Source organism: Dendropsophus ebraccatus, chromosome 4 (assembly GCF_027789765.1).
Source record: "Dendropsophus ebraccatus isolate aDenEbr1 chromosome 4, aDenEbr1.pat, whole genome shotgun sequence".
NCBI classification, from domain to species: domain Eukaryota; kingdom Metazoa; phylum Chordata; class Amphibia; order Anura; family Hylidae; genus Dendropsophus; species Dendropsophus ebraccatus.
The window spans coordinates 15,324,723-15,347,871 of record NC_091457.1 but is presented as its reverse complement, the minus strand read 5'-3'; the positions used below and the strand labels follow the sequence as shown (position 1 = coordinate 15,347,871).

The 23,149-nt window shown below is 43.7% G+C and overlaps 2 protein-coding genes across 8 annotated transcripts in view; one reads left to right on the top strand and one right to left on the bottom strand.

Moving 5' to 3' along the window:
- Positions 1–11,874: 11,874 nt before the first annotated feature.
- IFTAP (intraflagellar transport associated protein) overlaps positions 11,875–23,149 on the top strand; it is a 32,314-nt gene continuing 21,039 nt past the window's right edge. The window contains exon 1 of one of the 4 annotated variants that reach the window (XM_069968105.1): positions 11,875–11,929. In XM_069968105.1, coding sequence (XP_069824206.1) covers positions 11,927–11,929 — 3 coding nt within the window. In that variant the 5' untranslated portion in view covers positions 11,875–11,926. Of the gene's footprint in view, positions 11,930–17,022; positions 17,230–17,459; positions 17,537–23,149 lie in introns of those variants that run through there. The other 3 variants (XM_069968108.1, XM_069968106.1, XM_069968107.1) reach the window with 3 other exon arrangements.
- On the bottom strand, positions 11,885–21,943 carry RAG2 (recombination activating 2). 4 transcript variants are annotated; one of them, XM_069968102.1, is made up of 3 exons: positions 21,903–21,943; positions 13,862–15,450; positions 11,885–12,106 (listed from the first exon to the last, which is right to left on the bottom strand). In XM_069968102.1, the coding sequence occupies exon 2, from the start codon at positions 15,443–15,445 to the stop codon at positions 13,880–13,882; it is 1,566 nt and encodes a 521-aa protein (XP_069824203.1). In that variant the 5' UTR covers positions 15,446–15,450; positions 21,903–21,943; the 3' UTR covers positions 11,885–12,106; positions 13,862–13,879. The 4 variants fall into 4 exon arrangements, with proteins under 4 accessions (XP_069824203.1, XP_069824201.1, XP_069824205.1 ...); XM_069968100.1 differs by lacking the exon at positions 21,903–21,943 and adding an exon at positions 16,779–17,022; XM_069968104.1 differs by lacking the exon at positions 21,903–21,943 and adding an exon at positions 16,779–17,022 and having other exon boundaries at positions 13,952–15,450.

The following is a 23,149-nucleotide window of genomic DNA, read 5'->3' as shown; positions in this document are numbered from 1 at the left end:
AAACTAAGGCCCTGTTCTCACTGAGGAAAGGTAGCGGAATTCCGAGGCGGACAATTCCGTCGCGGAATTCCGCTACCTTTCCTCAGTGGGAACGGGGCCTAATGCTGCGGCTCTGCGGTAAGCTCGGCAAGGGTCCGGGGGAGACGGTATTTGCAGGCAGGCTGTTCTGTCAGGCACTCTTACCTGTCAGATGAGGGAAGAGTACGGGCTGCCATGGGCTCCCTGCGTGTCCCCGCTTATGCTGTGTGTGACGGAGCAGTCTGCCACACCGCTCCGCCGCCGGCATATGAGCTGGAGGGAGAGGGAGCCGCAGGGACTCCGGCGCCATGTTGCTTTGACCGGGCAGAGGGGAGAGAGGCTTCCAGCTTCCTCTGTGCAGCTTCCTCCGCCGCTCGCCTGGATCAATGAAGGGTTTAGAGTAAAATAAAGCCTTGCTGTGCAGTACAGCAGCCGTTCGAAGCGGGAGCTCGGCCAGGACACAGCCGCTCTCCTCAGTGGCTAAACCACGCCCCCTCTCTCCCACTGTCCCGCTCTCCCTGCTCTGAGGCTCCTAACTATGGTGGCCACAATGCTCCATGCAGAATTCTGACAACGGGATTCGCTGGCAGAATTCTGCCTATCCTGCATGGTGCATTAGGGCCACCATAGTTAGATTCCTCAGTACTGTGACATAAGGAGCTTCAGTAAGTACTGTGACAGGTGACAGGTGACAGGTGACTTGCAGCAGACCCCAAAAATGCCTCCTGTTAAAAGACATGCTTATAATGCTGATTTTAAGCTTAAAGCAATAAGCTATGCAGCAGAGCATGGAAATAGAGCAGCTGCAAGGGAATTTAACATTAATGAATCTATGGTGCGTAACTGGAGGAAACAAAAAGATGCCCTACGCCAGGTAAAGAAGAGCACACTGAGTTTCAGAGGACACAAAGCAAGATGGCCAAATTTGGAGGATAAAGTAGAACAGTGGGTTATCGAACAGAGAACTGCAGGGAGAAGTGTCTCCACTGTCTCTATCCGACTCAAAGCCACAGCGTTAGCACGCGACATGGAGATCAAGGACTTTCAAGGAGGTCCTTCATGGTGCTTTCGTTTTATGAAAAGGCGTAATCTCTCCATCCGCGCCAGAACAACTGTCTGCCAGCAACTGCCAAAGGATTATGAAGAGAAGCTGGCCATGTTCCGCACCTACTGCAAAACCAAAATAAATGAAAAGAATATTCAACCAGAACACATCACTAACATGGATGAGGTACCCCTCACTTTCGACATCCCTGTACAACGTACTGTTGAGAGAACAGGGACCAGTACAGTATCTATACGTACCACAGGACACGAGAAGTCTTCTTTCACTGTAGTCCTCGCCTGTCAGGCTAATGGCCAGAAGTTACCACCCATGGTCATTTTCAAGAGGAAGACTTTGCCAAAAGAAAAGCTTCCTGCTGGTGTCATCGTCAAGGCTAACCCAAAGGGCTGGATGGACGAGGAGAAGATGAGTGAGTGGCTAAAGGAGGTCTACGTCAAGAGACCGGATGGCTTTTTTCACAAATCCCCATCCCTATTGGTCTGTGACTCCATGTGCGCCCATGTGACCGATGCTGTCAAAGCCCAAGTGAAGAAAACTAACTCGGAGCTTGCCGTCATTCCAGGTGGATTAACCAAAGAGCTCCAGCCGCTAGATATCGGCATTAATAGGTCATTTAAAGTTAAATTGCGAGCTGCATGGGAGCATTGGATGACAGAAGGTGACCACACATTCACCAACACAGGGAGGCAACGCCGGGCAAGTTATGCTACTATGTGCAAATGGATCGTGGATGCCTGGGAGAAGGTATCAGTCTCCAGTGTCACCCGAGCTTTCAGGAAGGCTAGAATCATCACTGAAGAGCTAAGCAGCAACGAGACCGACTCAGATGATGATGATGATGATGATGAGGGGGACCAGAGAATGCTTGATGCCGAAATCGCCCAACTGTTAAACTCCGACACTGAAGATGAAGAATTTGATGGATTTGTAGTGGAGGAATGAATTGAGAATATACCGCAAGTGTACTGATTTACAGTTACAACTAAACAAGTTGTCAGTTAGTGTTAAAAAGTTAAATAAAGTACGGTATGATTTATGGTCTGAGTTTTGTTTCATTTAAAGAGAATCAGCATCAGATGCACATTATTGCCATAATTTTTTTTTTGTTTGTATGATCGTTTTTCGTTTGTTCAAACTAGATGCGGTGCGCCTTATAGTCCGGTGCGCCTTATAGTCCGGTGCGCCTTATATATGAACCTAGATGGCTTAGCAGGCTAAAATTGAAGGTGCGCCTTATAGTCCGGTGCGCCTTATAGTCCGAAAAATACGGTAATCAGATTTACATTGTAACCTGCCAGGTGACCTAGTGATTGGTCAGCCCATGGCAACTCCGAGCAACATTGCTGTTGTTGGCCGATGTGGTCATTTAGATTCCAATCTCTATCTCCTGAAGGTCTAGTTCTATGCTACTGATGATGTTAGCTCTGTGACATAAGGGTCTAGTTCTACCCTACTGTTGATATGAGCTTTATCTCAGGTATTTGTCTACCCTACTGGAGATATGAGCTGCCTATATCTCATGAAAGTCAAGTTCTACCCTACTGATCATATGAGCTCTGTCTCCTAAAAGCTATAGTTCAAAGATAACACTGCCGACTGCTTCTTAAAGCGCTCAATGCAGTGAAATCCTAGGTGCATTGCTCCCTTGGAAACATGAATATGCAAAATAAGAGCCTGTGGAGCCTTTATTTAAGAGTCTCGAAACAAAGGACTAGCCAGATATCCCTCCGCGAAGGACCCAGCCTGGGTCCTTCCCGGAGGGATATATGGCTAGTCCTGTGTTTTGAGACTCTTAAATGAGGCTCCACAGGCTCTTCTTTTGCCTATTCCTAAAGGCCTAGTTCTACTATCTTACTAATGATATGAGCGCCATCTCCTGAAGGTCTAGTTGTACCCTTCTGATGATATGAGCTCCATCTCCTGAAGGTCTAGTTTTTTCCTACTAATGATGTTAGCTCTGTGTCATGAGGGTCTAGGTCTACCTTATTATCGATTTGAGCTTCTACCCAAAAGGAACTAGGTCTAACCTACCAGATATATGAACTTGATCTCATGAAGGTCAAGTTCTACTCTACTGGTGACATGAGCTCTGTCTAATATAGGTTTAGTTGTAACCTATCTCATAAAAGTCTAGTTCTATCCATGATATTAGCTCTGTGTCATGAGGGTCTAGGTCTACCTTACTGTCGATAGTAGCTTCATCTCAAAAGGGTTTAGGTCTACCTTACTCCTGATATGAGCTCCTGATGAGGGTCTAGTGGTAACTTAACACTGATAGGGGCTGCATGGAACACTGTCTTGGGTTTAGGCTTCAGGTTTCAATGTTATCATACTTTAAACTCCTTTTTTTCTACCTCATTTTGCCTTGCACAGAATTTTTTTTAGACTTTCTTTGTGATATCAGAGAATTTTTTTCTGTAGTGAAGTAAGCTAAGTTTAATTGTGAATTTCACAACATCCTTTGATAAGTCTTTGATTGTGGTGTTGTTTATGTATTTTTTTTTTAAAGGGATAGTGTCACTTTTTAGCAACATTACTGCCTCATAATATTTTTTAAAGCAGACGAATATTTTTTTCTGTTTTTTTTTTCAAAGGAACACAAATTGTAAGGCAATTTTCCCACTTTTGGAACATAGCGAGGAAAGGCGGACGTCTTGATCATGATCATTGGTCGTGATCATTATTAGCCGCCATCAATATTACGAGGCGGCTGCCATTCCCCGCTGTGTTCCCGAAGTGGGAACATAGCCCCAAACTGTAAGTATACATTATGCCTGGTGCAGGGTTAAGTGGGTGAAGCGTGACACAAAGCCACACTTCACCCCCCAGGCCCTGATCTAGGCATAATGCAGTGCACCAGGCTTGGATGTTCCTTCATTCTATGTTCACACACCGTTAAAATGACAGCCGTTTTATTGGCAAGATGGCATCTTTTACGAATAATGGCCGTTCTATAAAATAACGGTCATTATTTGTTATTACAGGAGAAGTCCAGGCTTCTCTAAAATATGGCAGCAGGAAGGGGCAAGGGGGAATTTGATAACCAGTAGGAACTTACCTCTCCCCGTGCCCGCGGTGAGCGGCCACAGGTTGCCCGCCAGAAGGCATTTCCCCCCGAGTTGTGATACTGTCACGACTCGGGGGAAAAGGCCTGTCCCAGCTATTGGACTGGCCGCTCAGCCAATCAGTGAGCCAGTCTATCAGCCGGGTCGTGACATGTCAGCATCGGAGATCCCAAAGCCAATCCTGCCGCTCACCGTAAGCACGGGGAGAGGTAAGTTCCTACTGGTTATCAAATTCCCCCCTGCCGGCTGCCAGATTTTATAAATCGCAGGAGTTCTCCTTTAAATGACGACCGTCCGATAAAAACGGCCATCATTTTGACGGTGTGTGAACTTAGCCTGAAATCTTCAGATGTTATGTTTTGCACTTATTCCGATGAACTTTGGTTCGGATTTTAAAAATATTTTATGACTTTTTCTTAAAAAGTAAGAAAAATTTAAATAAAAAAAAAAAGTTCTTTTTGGAAGATGATTGCATCATGGGATCATTATCAAACATTTTCTTCGTAAGATTATTATACATTTTATAGACTACTTAAAATGTATTTTTTTTATTTTAAATTGTGAAAAAAATAAAAGAAAAAGAAAGAACATGTAACTGACATATGTAATGCAGACGATTTTATGTGCCCGTTCAGTATGTTTTTGCTGTCTACAATTAAATTTTTAATAAAGATTTGGTGATTAAAATCTCCGTTTTGTGCATTGTGTATGTAAGAGCGCCACATAACATGGTAATAATGGAGGAATCGTAATGAGGTTTTCAACTCACTAAGGTATTGTCATATTGTTGTGTAAATGGATGAGAGCAACACTTCTAGTAAAGAGCCTTGTACATACACAGGGAAGGATACAATAGGATATGACTGTGTGGGCAGAATAATTTAACCCTTGTGGTGATTTTTTCACTTGCTCAGGCTATGCTATTAGAGATGAGCGAACCGGGTTCGGGTTCGAGTCCATCCGAACCCGAACGTTCGCATTTGATTAGCGGGGCTGCTGAACTTGGATAAAGCTCTAAGGTTGTCTGGAAAACATGGATACAGCCAATGACAATATCCATGTTTTCCACATAGCCTTAGGGCTTTATTCAAGTTCAGCAGCCACCGCTAATCAAATGCCGAAAGTTCGGGTTCGGATGGACTCGAACCTGAACCCAATTCGCTCATCTCTATATGCTATGTATTATATAGGCAAGAACCTGAAGTCCTTTCAGTATTTTACCCATGGGAGGCAGTATTATAACAGTTATATTCTTGTATATAGGAACAGTATTATAGTTATTAGAGTACGTAGTAGAAAGAGGCGGTCACTCACCACGGATAGCCGATGAAGTCTTTATTGTATCCACACTGCAAACTAGAGCAAGGAATGGGAAAGGTGGAGGGCAGGTGGGATCAGACAAACGTTTTCACGCGGTCGCGCGCTTCATCAGGTCTGGCATTTTCAATTTGTATTCACATTAATGATCACCTGTTATAAGACACACCTTTACCGGTGTGACGTATGCAAGACCTGACGAAGTGCGTGACCGAGTGAAAACGTTTGTCTGATCTCACCCGCTCCTCCACCTTCTCCCTTCCTTGCTCTAGTTTGCAGTGCGGATATAATAAAGACTTCATTGGCTATCTGTGGTGAGTGACCGCTTTCTCCGCTGGCGGCACCTGCTGGGTTTGTGGGAGGCCCTTGGGGTTTGGTCCTGTGACAGTGGGGTTGCAGGATCATTCCGTGGCCTCCTTTTCCTGCTTGCGCTTGCTTTGCAGGTTTGGCGGTCGCTGACCGACTCAGTGTTCATTTAGTGTAGGGACTCATGTGAACCAGGAGACCTGCACGTGGTACATGAGGCAATATGCTTTGATCAAATTATATACCAACATCCTGGCAGTGGTTTCTAAATGTAGCTGAGAGGCATTAGTGTCAGCCATAGGTGTGATGTGCAGCTATCCTTTCTCCTTTCTATGTCTGTATTATAGTACAGTGGTGCCTTAGATTACGAGCATAATTCGTTCCAGGACCGCACTTGTAATCCAAATCACTCTTAAACCAAAGCAAATTTTCTCATAAGAAATCATAGAAATGCAGACAATTGGTTCCACACCCCAAAAATAATGATATTTTATTCTGAATAACATGTAAAACAGATGAAACAAACAATGAGAAACAGCTGAATCTGTGATATATAAGTTACTGTACAGTATAGCAATCAGCTTGTAGAGTATAATGTATAGTAACTGTATATTGCTGATAACACAGCAGCAGTTTGTAGATACAGAATGGAGATGCAGATACCCACAATGCAGTAGTGTAGTACAACAGGCTAGAATAGAGAAGCAGGGCTGCTGTCAGCGGTCTGTGTGGTCACATGACAGCAATGGGAAAGGTGTGTGTGTGTTTAGTACAGACCAGGAAGTGAGAATGCCAGAGCTGTGCAGGAGGACAGAGACAGAAACTTTATATAAAGCAGTGTGTATAGCTGATTGTGAGTGCAGGCACATTATTGCAGCAGTGTGTATAGCTGAGTGTGAGTAGAGGGACATTATAGCAGCAGTGTGCATAGCTGAGTGGAAGTTCAGGCACATTATAGCTGCAGTGTGTATAGCTGAGTGTGAGTGCAGGCCCATTATAGCAGCAGTGTGTATAACTGAGTGTAAGTACAAGAACATTATAGCTGCAGTGTGTATAGCTGAGGGTGAGTGCAGGCACATTATTGCAGCAGTGTGTATAGCTGATTGTGAGTGCAGGCACATTATTGCAGCAGTGTGTATAGCTGAGTTTGAGTAGAGGGACATTATAGCAGCAGTGTGTATAGCTGAGGGTAAGTGCAGGCACATTATAGCTGCAGTGTGTATAGCTGAGTGTAAGTGCAGGCACATTATGGCAGGGATGGAGAGAATGGGAAACACAAGGGTTGACAGAGACTGCAGGGAGCAGGAAGGAATCAGCAGTACAGATGTGGGCACATACATGCAGCACTCTCTGTCCGGGGGGAGAGAGGGGTTACAGCTATGGAGAGATTACCTCCACAGTCCTGTCCCCTGATGTAAGCCCCAGCCTGAAGTGGATCTACTATGATTTGGAAGGTGATGAAGACTTCCTGGGTCAGAGAACAGTGCTGTAGACCCCGCTATGCAGACTATGCCCCTCCCCCACTCCCGCTCCCACCCAGCACAGGGAGCTCTTAAACCAAAGCAATGCTCTTAAACCAAGTTACAATTTTGAAAAACTGTGAGCTCTTTTTGCAAAACGCTCTTAATCCAAGTTACTCTTGGGCCATTTTTTGAGTGCATACTATGGCTTTACTATTGAGTCAGAGACAAAACTCATATATGCTCAGAAAAAGAGTTTACATTGACAAAGAAGAAGCCGCTGTGCCGGAGGGGTCTGAATATCTGTATCCTTCTTATAGCTGATAATAATGAGAAACACAGCTGTTTAGTAAAATGCGGTACATAGAACATAGTGTCTGTAGAATGGTTAAGTCCATTAGGTCAAGGAATATAATGATACGCCCCGGTGTATGGGAGCAGATGTAATAGTATTGGCTCTTATATACAATACAACCCTCTTCACCCTGACCATAATGCTCGGCCCTCTCTTGCTCTAGCGCTTTACTCTCCATGGTTGGATTATTACATCTTCTTTTTTTACACTAATTCATTAATTAATTTCAAGTAGGATGATGTGTATACATCCGCCTCCGCATGTCACCGGACTCATTACTGTATATTACCAGCAATAATGGCCTATGTACTTGTATAGTACTACAGCAGAGATAGAGGAGAATACTGACAGCTTCACTGGGCACTATGGACATGTTCTAGATGCTCTCGATAGGTTCATGTAATTGGTGCTAAATGCAAAAAAAAAAAAATTTGAAAATTATAAATTTTGGCACACAAGGTACCAGGCAGGTGTTGGGTTATATGGTTTTCTACATTATAGGACTTCTTTCTCACAACCTCCTAAACCACAACTTCTGTACGTCCGGCCTACTCCATTGGTTTCTCTCAGATCAGTATTTGGAGGACTATTAGTTCATCGGGATCACTCCAAAAAGTCCTAATGCTTTCACTACTCACACGTCTGTCTCTGTACTCTAGAAAGTTGTGACTAGAGATGAGAAAACTGAACTTTATTAACCGAAATTTACAAAAAGTTTGGTTAGTTACAGAACCAAACTTTTTTCAAAGTTCGCAAAGAGTTTGTAAGGATGGCGGCCGCACAATTTAATACATATAGAAAACAAAGAAAGAATCGATACTCACCTGTCTGTGCTCCCCCAGTGTCCTCCTAAGGGTCTTTGGTGTCCTGGCGTCCAGTCCACTCAGCCAATCACTGACTAAGACGGTACAGCACTGCGACCAATGGCTGTCACTTTCGTCTCAGGAAGTGGAGGCGGCTCCAATCAGCGGGGGACACCGGGGGAGCTCGGACAGGTAAGTATTGATTAGTGAACTTGCTGAACCGCACTAAAAAAATTGAAATGCCTGCAATCTTCAAAGTTCAGTGAACCCTGCTGAACCGAACTTTTAAAAGTTCACTCATCTCTATTTGGGAGCCATCAGCCTGTTTGGATTAAAGGGTACCTGCAAAGTTAAATTCCTTCTAATTTTTCAATTCGGCACGGAAAGACACACGTCTACACTGGTCAGTTGACTTGCGACCATATGATGCCTAGCAGTTCTGTGCACACTTCTAATGACTTGGACTTTTGCCAGAATCTAGGAGTGGTCAGTATGGACCATTGTTAATCTATGGGGTCCTAATGGTCTACAAACAGGGGTCCTGAGTCGTGCGCTCTGCTGCTCCAGTCCTCCAGTCATTGTCTATAAGATTACCATAGATAGCTGAGTACATCACCCTCCAGTCCCATAGACAATGAATAGAGTGACTGCCAATCCATATAGATGGGAGACTTGGGACCTTATTCTCGAGATCACTGGGGGTCCCATTGATTGGATCTGCACTTATCTATTAAGGATAAACGTCACTGGTGGGACAACTTCTTCAACTTATGATTCAGTGAATTTGTATTTCATGTCTGATCACTGAATTTTCCAGATTTCCTCAAAGAAGAAAAGGGGTGACCAAGTGACAGAAGACTCGGCCCATTAGATCTAGTAGAATTCACAATGGCGGCTTTCAGACTCTATCGTAGTTGTCCACCACTAGTTCTCCATAGACTCAGATGGATTGTGGAGAATTTTTTTTTGCCTTGCTCTATGGGAAAAATATGCAAATTAGCTCCTCCCCATAAGGAATAAAACTCTCATATTAGCCAAACCAGAGTTGAGAAACATGATCTGCTATGAGGGATGAAATGTCTCCTACATCCATCAGGGAGGTGTCACCATACTTCTTTCTTACAAGCTGAAAAATAAGACAGACAACAGGAAAACACATACGGGATGTAGAAGTCTGATATCACATCTTAAGATTTAGACTGGTTTCTGGTGTAATCTGTGACAGTTACATGTCTTTCCACCCGGGAGATCATGTGTGTGATGGTGTATGATTAATAGTGACTCTTGGAATCGTGTATCTTATAGGACGTGCAGCGGCAGCAGCGGTCATGTCATATCGGCCACTTTGTTGGCTCTCTTTCAGAGATAGGAGTGTACGGTATACTATGTGATGTATAGTAATTGATGTCACCCGCAATGAGTGTCAAGATTTGTAGGAGAAGTGAGAACTGGAGGTCACAGACTATGGAAAGTGAAGGTTATATTATAATAAAGAGTCTATCTATCTATCTCCTATCTATCTATCTATCTATCTATCTATCTATCTATCTATCTCCTATCTATCTATCTATCTATCTATCTATCTATCTATCTATCTCCTATCTATCTATCTATCTATCTATCTATCTATCTTCTATCTATCTATCTATCTATCTATCTCCTATCTATCTATCTATCTATCTATCTATCTATCTATCTATCTATCTCCTATCTATCTATCTATCTCCTATCTATCTATCTATCTATCTATCTATCTATCTCCTATCTATCTATCTATCTATCTATCTCGTATCTATCTATCTATCTATCTATCTATCTATCTATCTATCTATCTATCATCTATCTATCTATCTATCTATCTATCTATCTCCTATCTATCTATCTATCTATCTATCTATCTCCTATCTATCTATCTATCTATCTATCTATCTATCTATCTCCTATCTATCTATCTATCTATCTATCTATCTATCTATCTATCTCCTATCTATCTATCTATCTATCTATCTATCTATCTATCTATCTATCTATCTCCTATCTATCTATCTATCTATCTATCTATCTATCTATCTCCTATCTATCTATCTATCTATCTATCTATCTATCTATCTATCTCCTATCTATCTATCTATCTATCTATCTATCTATCTATCTATCTATCTATCTCCTATCTATCTATTATGTATTTCTCTATCTATTATCTATCTATCTATCTATCTATCTATCTATCTATCTATCTATCTATCTCCTATTTATTTATCTCCTATCTATCTATCTATCTATCTATCTATCTATCTATCTATCTATCTATCTCCTATCTATCTCCTATCTATTATCTATCTATCTTCTATCTATCTATCTATCTATCTATCTATCTATCTATCTATCTATCTATCTATCTATCCATCCATCCATCCATCTATCTATCTATTTATTTATCTAATCTGCTGTAAAGACACACCATCCTCCTCTGCTTCTGAACATGGCCTTTGATCTGTACACAGCATAGCACCCCTGTCCATGTGTTCCATTGAGGCGTATGGTTTTCATAGACAAAATACCCCGCCTCTCTCATTTGACAGTCTAATATCCAATGCTAGATTGCGTTTGTATGCCAATGGATGCCTTAATGAGGGTACTCTGGAGATGTTCTTTAATTAACTGGTTTCAGAAAGTTAAACTAAAGTCTTCCTGTACTTATCAGCTGCTGTATGTCCTGCGGAAGCGGTGTATTCTCTCCAGTCTGACACAGTGCTCTCTGCTGCCACCTCTGTCCATGTCAGGAACTGTCCAGAGCAGGAGAGATTTTCTCTGAAGGCTTTTTTTTACTGTTCTGGACAGTTCCTGGCATGGACAAAGAGCTCTGTGTCAGTCTGGAAAGAATACATCACGTTCTGCAGCTGATAAGTACTGGAAGACTTGAGATTTTTTTTTTTTAGAAATCATTATATATCATATACACAGAGTGATCATACATTGCAGATACTAAGCCCATGATCTGTGCATTGACCTCTATTCGCACATCTTCTTCTCCACATACAGGCGGTGTCCACAGAATCCGCTCTCAAGGACTCCGCTCCAACAAAGAGGACAAAGACTGAGCTTTTCCTATCTCCATTTTCCGCTATGTTATAGTGAAGCTTCTTGTTGTTCCCACTGAGATTACACCTTGGAATTGCAGTCTATTCAGATCTCTAATATAGTCTTTTAAGGTGAAAGTTCACAATATATATAGTTTACAGTGTGTGATCGGTATCAGTCATCGGGGTAAAAAAATCACAAATCATTTTACAATTTATTTTATTAATAGTAAAACAAAGAAATAGTAAAAACAATGGGGGAGATTTAACAACCATGGTGTAAAGTGAAACTGGCTCAGTTGCCCCTAGCAACCAATCAGATTCCACCTTTCATTTTCCAAAGAGTCTGTGAGGAATGAAAGGTGGAATCTGATTGGTTGCTAGGGGTAACTGAGCCAGTTTCACTTTACACCATGTTGGAGAAATCTCCCCCATTGAGGTCACTTAGGGGGTAATATGGTGAGGCTGACAGAGTATTACATTTTATTTTTTTTCGCCAATATAGTGCCGCATTGGCTATTATTAGAGAATATTGTAGAGGTTCTTGTGTATGATTTGAAGCCATCGGTCGAGGTGCAAACCATTTATTGGTGAACATTTCGGCCGCAGCTGACGTCATCGGTTGTCACTGGGCTCCTAAAAAATAAAAATAAAAAATATATATGTCATACTGTTATTATAGATCCGATCCTTCTACTATTTACTATTTTTTTTTTTCTTTCAAATCAACTGGTGTCAGAAAGTTATATAGATTTGTAATTGACTTCTGTTTAAAAATGTCAAGTCTTCCAGTACTTATCAGCTGCTGTATGTCCTGCAAGAAGTGGTGTATTCTTTCCAGTCTGACACAGTGCTCTCTGCTGCCGCCTCTGTCCGTGTCAGGAACTGTCCAGGGCAGGAGAGGTTTTCTATGGGGATTTGACTGGAGATTTTTAAATAGAAGTAAATGTGTATAAATTTCTGAAACCAGTTGATGTGAAAGGAGTACCGCTGTAAACTAATAATAATATATTGTTCAGGTCTTTTATTGAACACATCAATAAACATCAATAATACAGGGAGAAAATAATAAGTTAAAGAGGTTATTCAGGCTTAAAAAAACATGTCCGTTTTCTTCTGGAAACAGCCCCACTCTTGACCTTAGTTTGGGTGAGTCTTAGCAGCTCAGTTCCATTGAACTGAATAGAGCTGAACTGTAATAGCACACACAATAGCAATAGCACACACAATGTAATAGCAAATAAGTAGCTCCTTTTCTTTCTTTTTTTTTTTTTCCTAACAGTGTGTTTACACAGACAGATTATCTGTAGCCAAAGCCAGGAATGGATCTGAAAAGAGGAGAAATCTCAGTCTTTCCTTTATGACCTGCTCTCTTTTTATTGTCTGTTCCTGTCTTTGACTTCAATAATCTGTCAGATAAATCTGTCTGTGTAAACACACCCTAATCCTGGATAACCCTTTTAATGACTGTGTAATGACTTTTTCAAGAGTTAATAGGCTTCAGGTAACTGAGAGTTAAGGCCCTATTACACCAAACGATTAACAGCCGTTACGGCCGACAATGTTGAAAAAAAATAGAATGATAGCGATGGTCTGCTGGCTGTTGCTCCACGTAATAGGAGCAGACCGCCACTAACTCCTATGGGCTCCCAGGACCATCTAAAGATGGCCCTCCTGCATTTAAGGGTGTCTTTACTCAGAGAGATTTATCTGACAGATTTTTGAAGCCAAAGCCAGGAACAGACTATAAAGAAAGAACAGGTCACAAAGGAAATACTGAGATTTCTCTCCTTTTCAAATCCATTCCTGTCTTTGGCTTCAAAAATCTGTCAGATAAATCTCTCTGTGTAAAGGGACCCCGAAAAGAAGTCATACTCACCTACCCCAAGTAACCACAGCTGCCACCACGCCCCAGGTTCCTGCTACTTTTTCATTCCTAGTAATGCATCATTCCTGCTGGAAATCCCCTGCTTAGCCAATCACAGGCGGCAGCAGTGTCCTGCCTCAGTCTTTGATTGGCTGAGCAGGCACTTCTTGCAGGAACTACATATCACTACACTGTAATGGTGACAAGCAGAGACTGGGAGCTTTGGCGTGGTGGTGCAGGGTAGGTGAGTATATCTTCTTATTTATTTTCATGCCACCCTAGTCATATTAACTTTTTAAATTTACCTTTACCTTTTCTCCCTGCACCGTGGATGTTTACCTAATGTGTTTCATAAAAGACAGTACAATTGTTTGTATGTTCACAAGGGTTGACATACAGTAAAGAATAGTGAGCATGGTACACATTGGTACACAGCCCTGCAGTACTCTAGTCTACCACTAGGGAGGCAGTATATCATAAATTAGTTATTACAGTACTGTAAGAATATCAAAACTACAAATTACATAATCATACTGGATCTTTTACTCAAACAAGCGTCTAAAGAAAGACTTCTTTGCTGGGGACATTCTGCTGATAGACGCTTTTCGACCTACTCGCTTCACCGATGGTTTCATAACGGGGGTCATCTTCTTAGGCGTCTGCAGACCCCTTTCCAGTTTAATATGGTCGTTGCAGAAATATTTGATGTTGTTTTCGGACAGATTGATCAACATATTTTCTGAGAGGTCCATGCACTGGGCATGAACCCAATGTCCTCCTTCGCTGGAGCAGTAGATCATGGCTGGTTTGTTCAGTTCTGTAGAATAATACGGGACCCATGTGTTCATATCCAGTTGACAGTCAGAGCAGCATGTGATCCAGTATCCAGTTTCGGACTCGTCTTCTTCATCATCCTCGTTGTAGGTGTCTTTATCGGAAATTATGCCATCTCTGCTGAACATGAACTCCTCTGAGTCTTCGAGAGGCATGGAGTCTTCTTGGTCATCGAGAGATCCTTGACTACAAGACTGAGCCATCAGATTCTCCTCTTCTCCATGACTGAGTAGGTAGAAGAAGAAGCTACTATCTGAACTTTGGTTCTTATTGTCTCCTGGGATGCCCAGAAGAACGGCCCCATGACCCATATCTGCTCCGAACCATGTCTTACTGGTCTTAATTTCCCCCGTCCATTCGGGGGTCTCTACATCCTCAAATTCAATGTTGTCGCTACTAATAAAAACTTTGAGACAAGTCATCTTCTTCTGACTGTCGGACTCGTAGCCGCCAACAATATAGAACTCATCTGGACAGGTGCTGGTCACGATAGAACTTGAAAAAGGCAGCTGACATTGGAGAACGTTACAAGTTATGGCCGGACTTCCGAGAAGGAGATCAACATTAACCTTGTAGACGTTTGGAGACCTTGTATTATTTTCAAGTGAATGTCCACCAATGATGTAGACTGTGTCACTGTGGGATATTGAGACATGAAAGGAAACGCCATCTTGAAGTTCCTTGATGGCGTGCATGGTAGAGCAACCATATTGCAGGTCGACAAGGTAGATGAATGGTTGGCAGTCAACAACACTGTTCCATTTTTCGGTAGTCCTTTGGTTCAAGGGTACATAAGACCTTCCACCAAATATCACCACTGCCTTCTTGCCTCGGCTGTGGACCACATTGATGGAATGGCCATACCTAGCTTCGGGAATATCCCCTACTAGATCCCTCTCTGAACAGCAGAGGGTTATTTTTTTGTTGACGGAAGAGGCCATGGAGATGATGTAGAGCTTCTGAGATACCTCATTATTTGGCGTCTTCCCTCCGTGGATCAGATATTGGATGGGTTCACCGTCTGAACTATCAGAGACACTGGTGATGGCCGGATGCCTCAATGGGGGGAGGTAGCACGATTCATTGGTGAAGGTGGTGGGACGAAGCTTCAGCTCGTTGTTTTTGAGATCCACCAGAAACACTCCCGTGGGGCAGGAGCGTTTCGGCCATCCTTTTTGTCCAAAGAAGAAGACATGTCTTCCGAACCGAAACAAGGAGAATCCTGGTTGGATCAGAGATGTGTTATTGGAAGCGACTAAGGTCTGAAGGGTCATCACACCTGCGGAAGACAATATAAAATTGTGATGACATCACGGGCTTTACAAAGAGTCTTTGGTTTAGATGGTTTATGATGACATCATCAGGATTTGCAGTGCATGATGTCGTGGACTGTCTGGTCTATATATGATTATAATAGTTAGCTGATAATGTATATCCTCATTATACATATGACTAGGGCGCTGACCTATCCTGTACCTGCAATTGATTGGTTGATACATCTATTGGTGTGTTTACACTGAACGATTATCGTCTGAATTTTTGAATAATCGTTCCATGTAAACACAGTGAACGATCAAGCGACGAGCGAGAAATCGTTCATTTCGATCTTTCAACATGTTCTCAAATCGTCGTTCGCCGTTCGCTAAAAATTCGCAGATCGCTTCGTGTAAACAGTCTTTCAAAGATTCACCCTATGTGTGAGATGGGCTTAAGTGATCTTAAAAACGATCGCAATAACGATTTTTCTTACAAATTTTCTAGCGATTTTTCGAACGATTTATTAGTCTAAACGCTGATCGTTATAAAAACCAAATAGTTGCTTCAAAATTGTTAAACGACCGATTGGGCGAATTATCGCTCCGTGTAACAACGGCCGTTACTCTGCTAACCTGACAAACTGGGCTCTGCTACATCTGTACCTTACAATATTGCAATGTTTATCAGCTTTAGGCTATGTTCACACAACGTCAAAAATAGAGAAAAGGCGGATGATTTTGATATTTAAAAAAACGGCCGTTTTTGCCGCGATTTAACTGACTGCAATGGCAATGCATTGAAGTTAAAGGGAAGACGGACGTCCAATGCGCACAATGTATTGAATAACGGACGTTTTACCCGCGGACGTCAAAATAATGAACACGTACATTATTTTCGGACGTCTTTTGCAAACAGCGGACGTTTTTTATTACTTGTTCACACGCAGTTTTTCTTTTTCCACTGTTCTTTCTCCGAATTATCGCTCGGTGTAAACCCAGCATATATGGTTCTGATTAGAGATGATCGAACCTCGAGCATGCTTAGGTCTGTTCAAACCCGCGGGGGCGGCATTTGACTACCGGTGGCTGCAGAAGTTGGATGCAGCCCCCTATGGAGTCCAGGAAAACGTGGCCGGGATTGGACGATAACGCAGGTCCTTAATCAGAGATGTTCACACAACTACAACCCCCAGCATGGCCAGACACCACAGGTCACCACAATGCCACAAGACCACTGGCCGAGATGGTGTCACATGATGCCCATTGGTCACATGACCAGGGCAAGTAAATAGTGAAGGTTCCTGTTCAGTGACATGAAGCAGAGATCTTAATTTATTGCTACAGAATATACGTTAGAAAGTTTCTTGAACTTTTTCATGGAGCAAAACCTTACATTTATTTTCTGGAATGCCCCTTTAAGAACAGTTTGTGACTACTGCGTCCATAAGACACATGTGGCAGACATTTCTCTGCTTGGGCTAAGCTATCACTGCAGTGGGATCAACTTTGGGGTCAGGTTATACCAAGAAACTGAATTGCAGTCTCTCCCCCTCCCATCTGTAACAATATGCTGCTGGAAAGGGTTAAAACAGCCGGTCACCTAGCAACCGCTGCACGCCATCAACGCGTTCTGTGCGGGCAAAGTGCGCAATGCCTTCTGGGAGATGTAGTTTCTGTTTCTATTGATTGCGAACGTCGTATGTGCAAATAAACTACATTTCCCATCAGCCCTTCCCTCCACAATAGACAGGCTTCTCGTCCATGTTGCTTTCTCCTTGCTGGCTGTATGCTGGGACTCTCAGGTAAATTATGTGAGCTGGATTATCAGAGTTTATGGATTAGCAGATGCCTGGTATGATGGGAGTTGTAGTTGTAACACTGGTTTATGGATGTACAAGACATGGGGAAACGTTATCCCTCCAGCTGTTGCAAAACTACAATTCCCATCATGCCTGGACAGCCAAAGCTTTAGCTTTGGCTGTCCAGGCATGATGGGAGTTGTAGTTTTGCAACAGCTGAAGACCCAAGGTTCCCTACACCTGCATTAGTATATGCACACAGTGTAGCGGTATCAGTCTGTATATAGGGGGATACAGCTTTGCATTGCAGGTATATGTCAGACGGTTTATACAGCGTATACAGGGGAAGCGTGTTTCTGGCCATGGCTTCCTCTTGCCAGACCCCTGTAGGAAGCAGATATTCCTGATGAGGATGTTACCTGCAGCCCCATGTAATACCACAGTGTGTTATATCCAGTGACCAGTTTGGCTCTGCTACATCTGTACCATACACTATTGCAATCTTCGGAAAGTTTATACAAACTGGGCTCTGCTACATCTGTACCTTATACTATAGCAATGTTTTCCAACGTTAGGCTATGTTCACACAATGTATCTTTTTCGTAAAAGTAGGGCCGTTGTTGCAGTCGGCAACGTTGTCTTATGATCTATGGAATCCCGGCCGGAGAGTATACACATGGTATACGCTCCGGCTGGGATCTCTCGCGGCGCCGTAGAAAACTGACATGTCAGAGCACACTATGGAGCGAGCGGCTGCGGCCATGCGGGAGTTCTGATGCGAGCGCGCACGGATGCGCCCACATCAGAACTCTGCGGCAGCAAAGATCATCAGGCCGGTACTGCAGTACCGGCCGGGATGATCTGTTCAAAGACCAGCCGTGCCGTGATCCGGCCGGGTCACGGAACGGCCAGTCTCTTACTATGTGTGAACATAGCCTTAGGCCATGTTCACATGGCGTATTGGACTGGCCGTTCCGTGACCCGGCCGGGTCACAGAGCGGCCGATCTCTGCCGGTACTGCAGTTGATCTTTATGGCCGTAGAGTTCTGATGTGATCGCTTCTGTGTGCGCCCGCATCAGAACTCCCCACTGCACACTATGGAGTGTGCGGCCGCAGCTGCTCGCTCCATAGTGTGCACTGACATGTTTTTCTACGGCCGCATGTCAGTTCTTTGCGGCGCCGCTTGGGATCCCGGCCGGAGTGTATACTATGTGTATACGCTCCGGCCGGGATCCCATAGAAGAACATGCAGGGTGTCTTGGTGTACAAAGCACAGCTGTTGTTGCCGATTGAAACAACGGCCGTACTTTTACGCTGTGTGAACATAGCCTTACTCTGCTAACCTGACAAACTGGGCTCTGCTACATCTGTACCTTACAATATTGCAATGTTTATCAGCTTTAGGCTATGTTCACACGACGTCAAAAATAGAGAAAAGGCGGACGATTTTGATATTTAAAAAAAAAACGGCCGTTTTTGCCGCGATTTAACTGACTGCAATGGCAATGCATTGAAGTCAATGGGAAGACGGACGTCCAATGCGCACAATGTGTTGAATAACGGACGTTTTACCCGCGGACGTCAAAGTAATGAACATGTACATTATTTTCGGACGTTTTTTATTACTTGTTCACACACGGTTTTTCTACCGTTCTGTCTCCGTTTTTACTATTACATTCAATAGACTTTTCAATTAAGCCGCATCCAGAGGACAATTAGTAACCAAACTAGAATAATGTACCAACAGTTGTCATTGCACCAAGGGGAGGCCAGACAGCTAAATGAAGTCCGTTATTTTAGACTAAAAATAACGGACGTCATTTTAAACAGAGCTAAAAAAACATTGTGTGAACATAGCCTTACTCCGCTACACCTGACAAACTGAGCTAGTGTATGTGCTGTAACCCAGCGATTCCCATCCTGTGACAACCCCCTCCCCTTCAAGCTGTTGTTGAACTACAACTCCCAGCAAGCCCAGGCATTGGTGTTCTATTGGTGTATGTGCTGTAACCCAGTGATTTCTACCCCACCTACCCTCCAAGATCTTGTTGAACTACAACTCTCAGCAAGCCCAGGCAGTGATAATCTGTTAGTGTTAAGTGATTCTCACCCCGTGGCTCTCCAGCTGTTGCAAAACTACAACTCCCAGCATGTCCTGGCAGCCTTCTAGTGCTCAGCTTAGTGTATCCCTTCCTGACCGAGCGCTGAGCCCGTCTTCATGTTTTATCTGATGAATAATTGATGGCGCCCGCGTTAGTGAAAGAAATCCCCGGAAATAATGGACAAAGTGTTGCGGAGAGGTCAGGAGGGTTCAAGACGGCCGGAGTCTCGTCTGTACCACGGTCCTAAATAATGCAAAACCCTTTCTTTACCTTCTTCGCTCGCTCTGATATGTATAATCACAAAATTAGCAATCTAATAAATGTTTGTGTTTAAAGGGGAACTCCGTCAAAAAAAAAAAAAAATCTTATTAAGATTTAAATCAACTGGTGTCAGAAAGTTATATAGAATTGTAATTTACTTCTATTTAAAAATCTCCAGTCTTCCAGTACTTATCAGCTGCTGTATGTCCTGCAGGAAGTGGTGTATTGTTTGCAGTCTGACACAGTGCTCTCTGCTGCCACCTCTGTCCAGAGCAGGAGAGGTTTTCAGTTGACAGTTCCTGACATGGACAGAGGTGGCAGCAGAGAGCACTGTGTCAGACTGGAAAGAATACACCACTTTCTGCAGGGCATACAGCAGCTGATAAGTACTGCAAGACTGGAGATTTTTAAATAGAAGTAAATTACAAATCTATATAACTTCCTGACACCAATTGATATGGGGAAAAAAATTGCTGGAGTATCCCTTTAAACTCTATTTACGTTAATGGAACTGAGTTTCAAAACCCCACCCAACCTGGAGACAAAGAGTGGTGCAAAAGTGGCCATGTTTTTGTAGCGCTGGATAAACCCTTTAAGGGGCTCTGAGCAGAACCACATTACTTAGAGCAATGCAGAGAATATCCAGCAATGAAGTAAATGAGGATCACATGATCGTCTCTTCATGTAACTCCACTGCTAGGACCCACAAGTAGTCACCTAGATTTAGAGGGGAGGTTCAAACTCTAAAATCCATTATTCTCCCTATCTTATAGGACTTACCCGGTTATGTGTTCCTCTCTCTCTGGTCTCCAGCAATATATTGTATGTACCAGGAGCTGCTGGTGTGAAGTCACACTGTGCAGATGTGCCCCCCTGCGGGATGTGGGTAACAGTCTGTGACCGCTTTACCCAAACTATACTCTTTTAACCCATTCCTCACCCTGGAGCTGTCACAGCAAAAATGCTATACAAGCCCAAAAAGCTATCTAGTAATACAACAAATAAAACTAGATTTGCATTTCCAGGGAAATACATAGTGCTTGAAAAGAGCGCCCCTTTAACAGTGATTTCCCTTTAATAAAAACTTTAACCCTCCCTTTAAGAGCGACTCTGGTACTGTCCCTTTAAGAGCGACTCTGGTACTGTCCCTTTAAGAGCGACTCTGGTACTGTCCCTTTAAGAGCGACTCTGGTACTGTCCCTTTAACAGCGACTCTGGTACTGTCCCTTTAACAGCGACTCTGGTACTGTCCCTTTAAGAGCGACTCTGGTACTGTCCCTTTAAGAGCGACTCTGGTACTGTCCCTTTAAGAGCGACTCTGGTACTGTCCCTTTAAGAGCGACTCTGGTACTGTCCCTTTAAGAGCGACTCTGGTACTGTCCCTTTAAGAGCGACTCTGGTACTGTCCCTTTAAGAGCGACTCTGGTACTGTCCCTTTAAGAGCGACTCTGGTACTGTCCCTTTAAGAGCGACTCTGGTACTGTCCCTTTAAGAGCGACTCTGGTACTGTCCCTTTAAGAGCGACTCTGGTACTGTCCCTTTAAGAGCGACTCTGGTACTGTCCCTTAAGGAGCAAATTTGGTGCCAACCCTTTGAGACCAGCTTATGTACTGTCCCTTTAAAAGCGACCTAGGTACCACCCTTTGAAGAGCAACTTTAGTGCTGTCCCTTTAAGACTGACTATGGCCCTGGTCCTTTAAGAACAACTTTAAAGGGGTTATCCAGCGAGGGTCACTTTTTTGCGGGGACCGGGGAGGAGGTGGCTGAAATAAAAGACGTCCACTTACCTCCCCGGTTCCAGCGGCGGGTCCCCATCACGGCGCTCCGGTGCCCGGTTCCCGGACGCTTCCTGGTGTCTGACGCCGCCCGAGACGCTACGTCTCAGGGCCGCTCAGCCACTCGGTTAAGGAGGCGGGATCCGTTTGAAGTCCACTCGAATCTCGCCTCCTTCACTGAGTGGCTGAGCGGCCCTGAGACGTAGCGTCTCGGGCGGTGTCAGACACCAGGAAGCGGCCGGGAACCGGGCATCGGAGTGCCGTGATGGGGACCCGCCGCTGGAACCGGGGAGGTAAGTGGACGTGTTTTATTTCAGCCACCTCCTCCTCGGTCCCCCCCAAAAAGTGCCCCCAGGCTGGATAACCCCTTTAATACAGTCCCTTAAAAAGTGACTTTAGTACTGTCCCTTCAAGAGTGACTTATGTACCTTCCCTTTAAGAGCGACTTTGGTACTGTCCCTTTATAAGCGAATGTGACCCTGGCCCTTTAAAAACGAGTTTGATACCGACACTTTAAGAGTGACTTTGGTACCGCACCTTTAAAAGTGACAACTCTGCTGTGTCATGCGGGTATCAGCTCTGCTACAGCACCGACTCAGCTTTGTTGTATCATTTGGGTGTTAGCTCTGCTACAACACCAACTCCGCTCTGTGTCTTACGGGTGTCATCTCTGCTACAACACTGACTCAGCTCTGCTGTGTCATGCCAGTATCAGCCCTGCTACATCACTGACTGACCTCTGCTACTTATAATGGTAAAGATCATTGCTCGGTTACCATGACGATCTTACTCATGTCAGTGAGACAATTGTTAAGGACCTTCGGTCTTCTACATCTTCTATTGGCCAATAGTGGACATGTGACTGTGTGGATGTTTTCAGGCATTGACTGACAAGACCTTAGAATTTCTATTGGCTGCTATATTTCAGTTATTTGCATATGTGCTGTAATTGGCTGTTCGTGTTTACAGTGGGGCCATTTTTTCCTATGGGCCATTATTTTCTATGGGAAATTAGGGGTCTTTAAATGTAAATTTCTTAAAAACAACAAATCCGATCGAAACCAAAAATAGCACACCTGTCACCGCCGAGGGCTGTTCGGACTGTATTAATATCGGGAAGAAGCGGAAGAATATGGATTACAATAGAGTGCGTTTTCAAGCACTATAACATACAAAATCCTTACGTAATTTTTTTTTTTTTCGCAGCAAAACTGCAGCTGGAGTTATACAGATTTGTAAAAAAGTCCAGTCTTCCAGTACTTATCAGCTGCTGCTGTATGTGTGATACTGAGTGATGGTATTACTGCAGTACTCGGCCGGTGAAGGTAGTGTCGTGACGCCAGTGCTAGTCCAGCACAAGGGTGTGATGTTAGTACCTGCTTTAGTGTGGCCGCTCTGTAGTGTTCTCCAAATGGTCAGTGGCCTGCTTGGCTGTGATGGGTCCCTTGGGCTCTTGTCACGGTAGGCCTGAGTGAAAATTGACCCACCAGGATTATCGGTACCGCCACACACAAAGGGGAAAAATGACTCAAGGTGTATAGGTGATGGTGCGGAGGAAAAGATGACAGAGTCCCAGTGACTAAAAAATATATGGGCTAGGAGTATCCCTGACTCTTCTCCACTACATAATAGATATAGTAGAAATACTAAAACAACTGAGTGTCTCGGTTGCTTCTGCATACACGTTTCTTAAACAACTCGACTCACTAACACTGTCTGAACTGAACTTGTAAAGGACAAGGGTCCTTTACAAGTTCCAGGCCCTGGGTTGGCTAAAGCAGGGA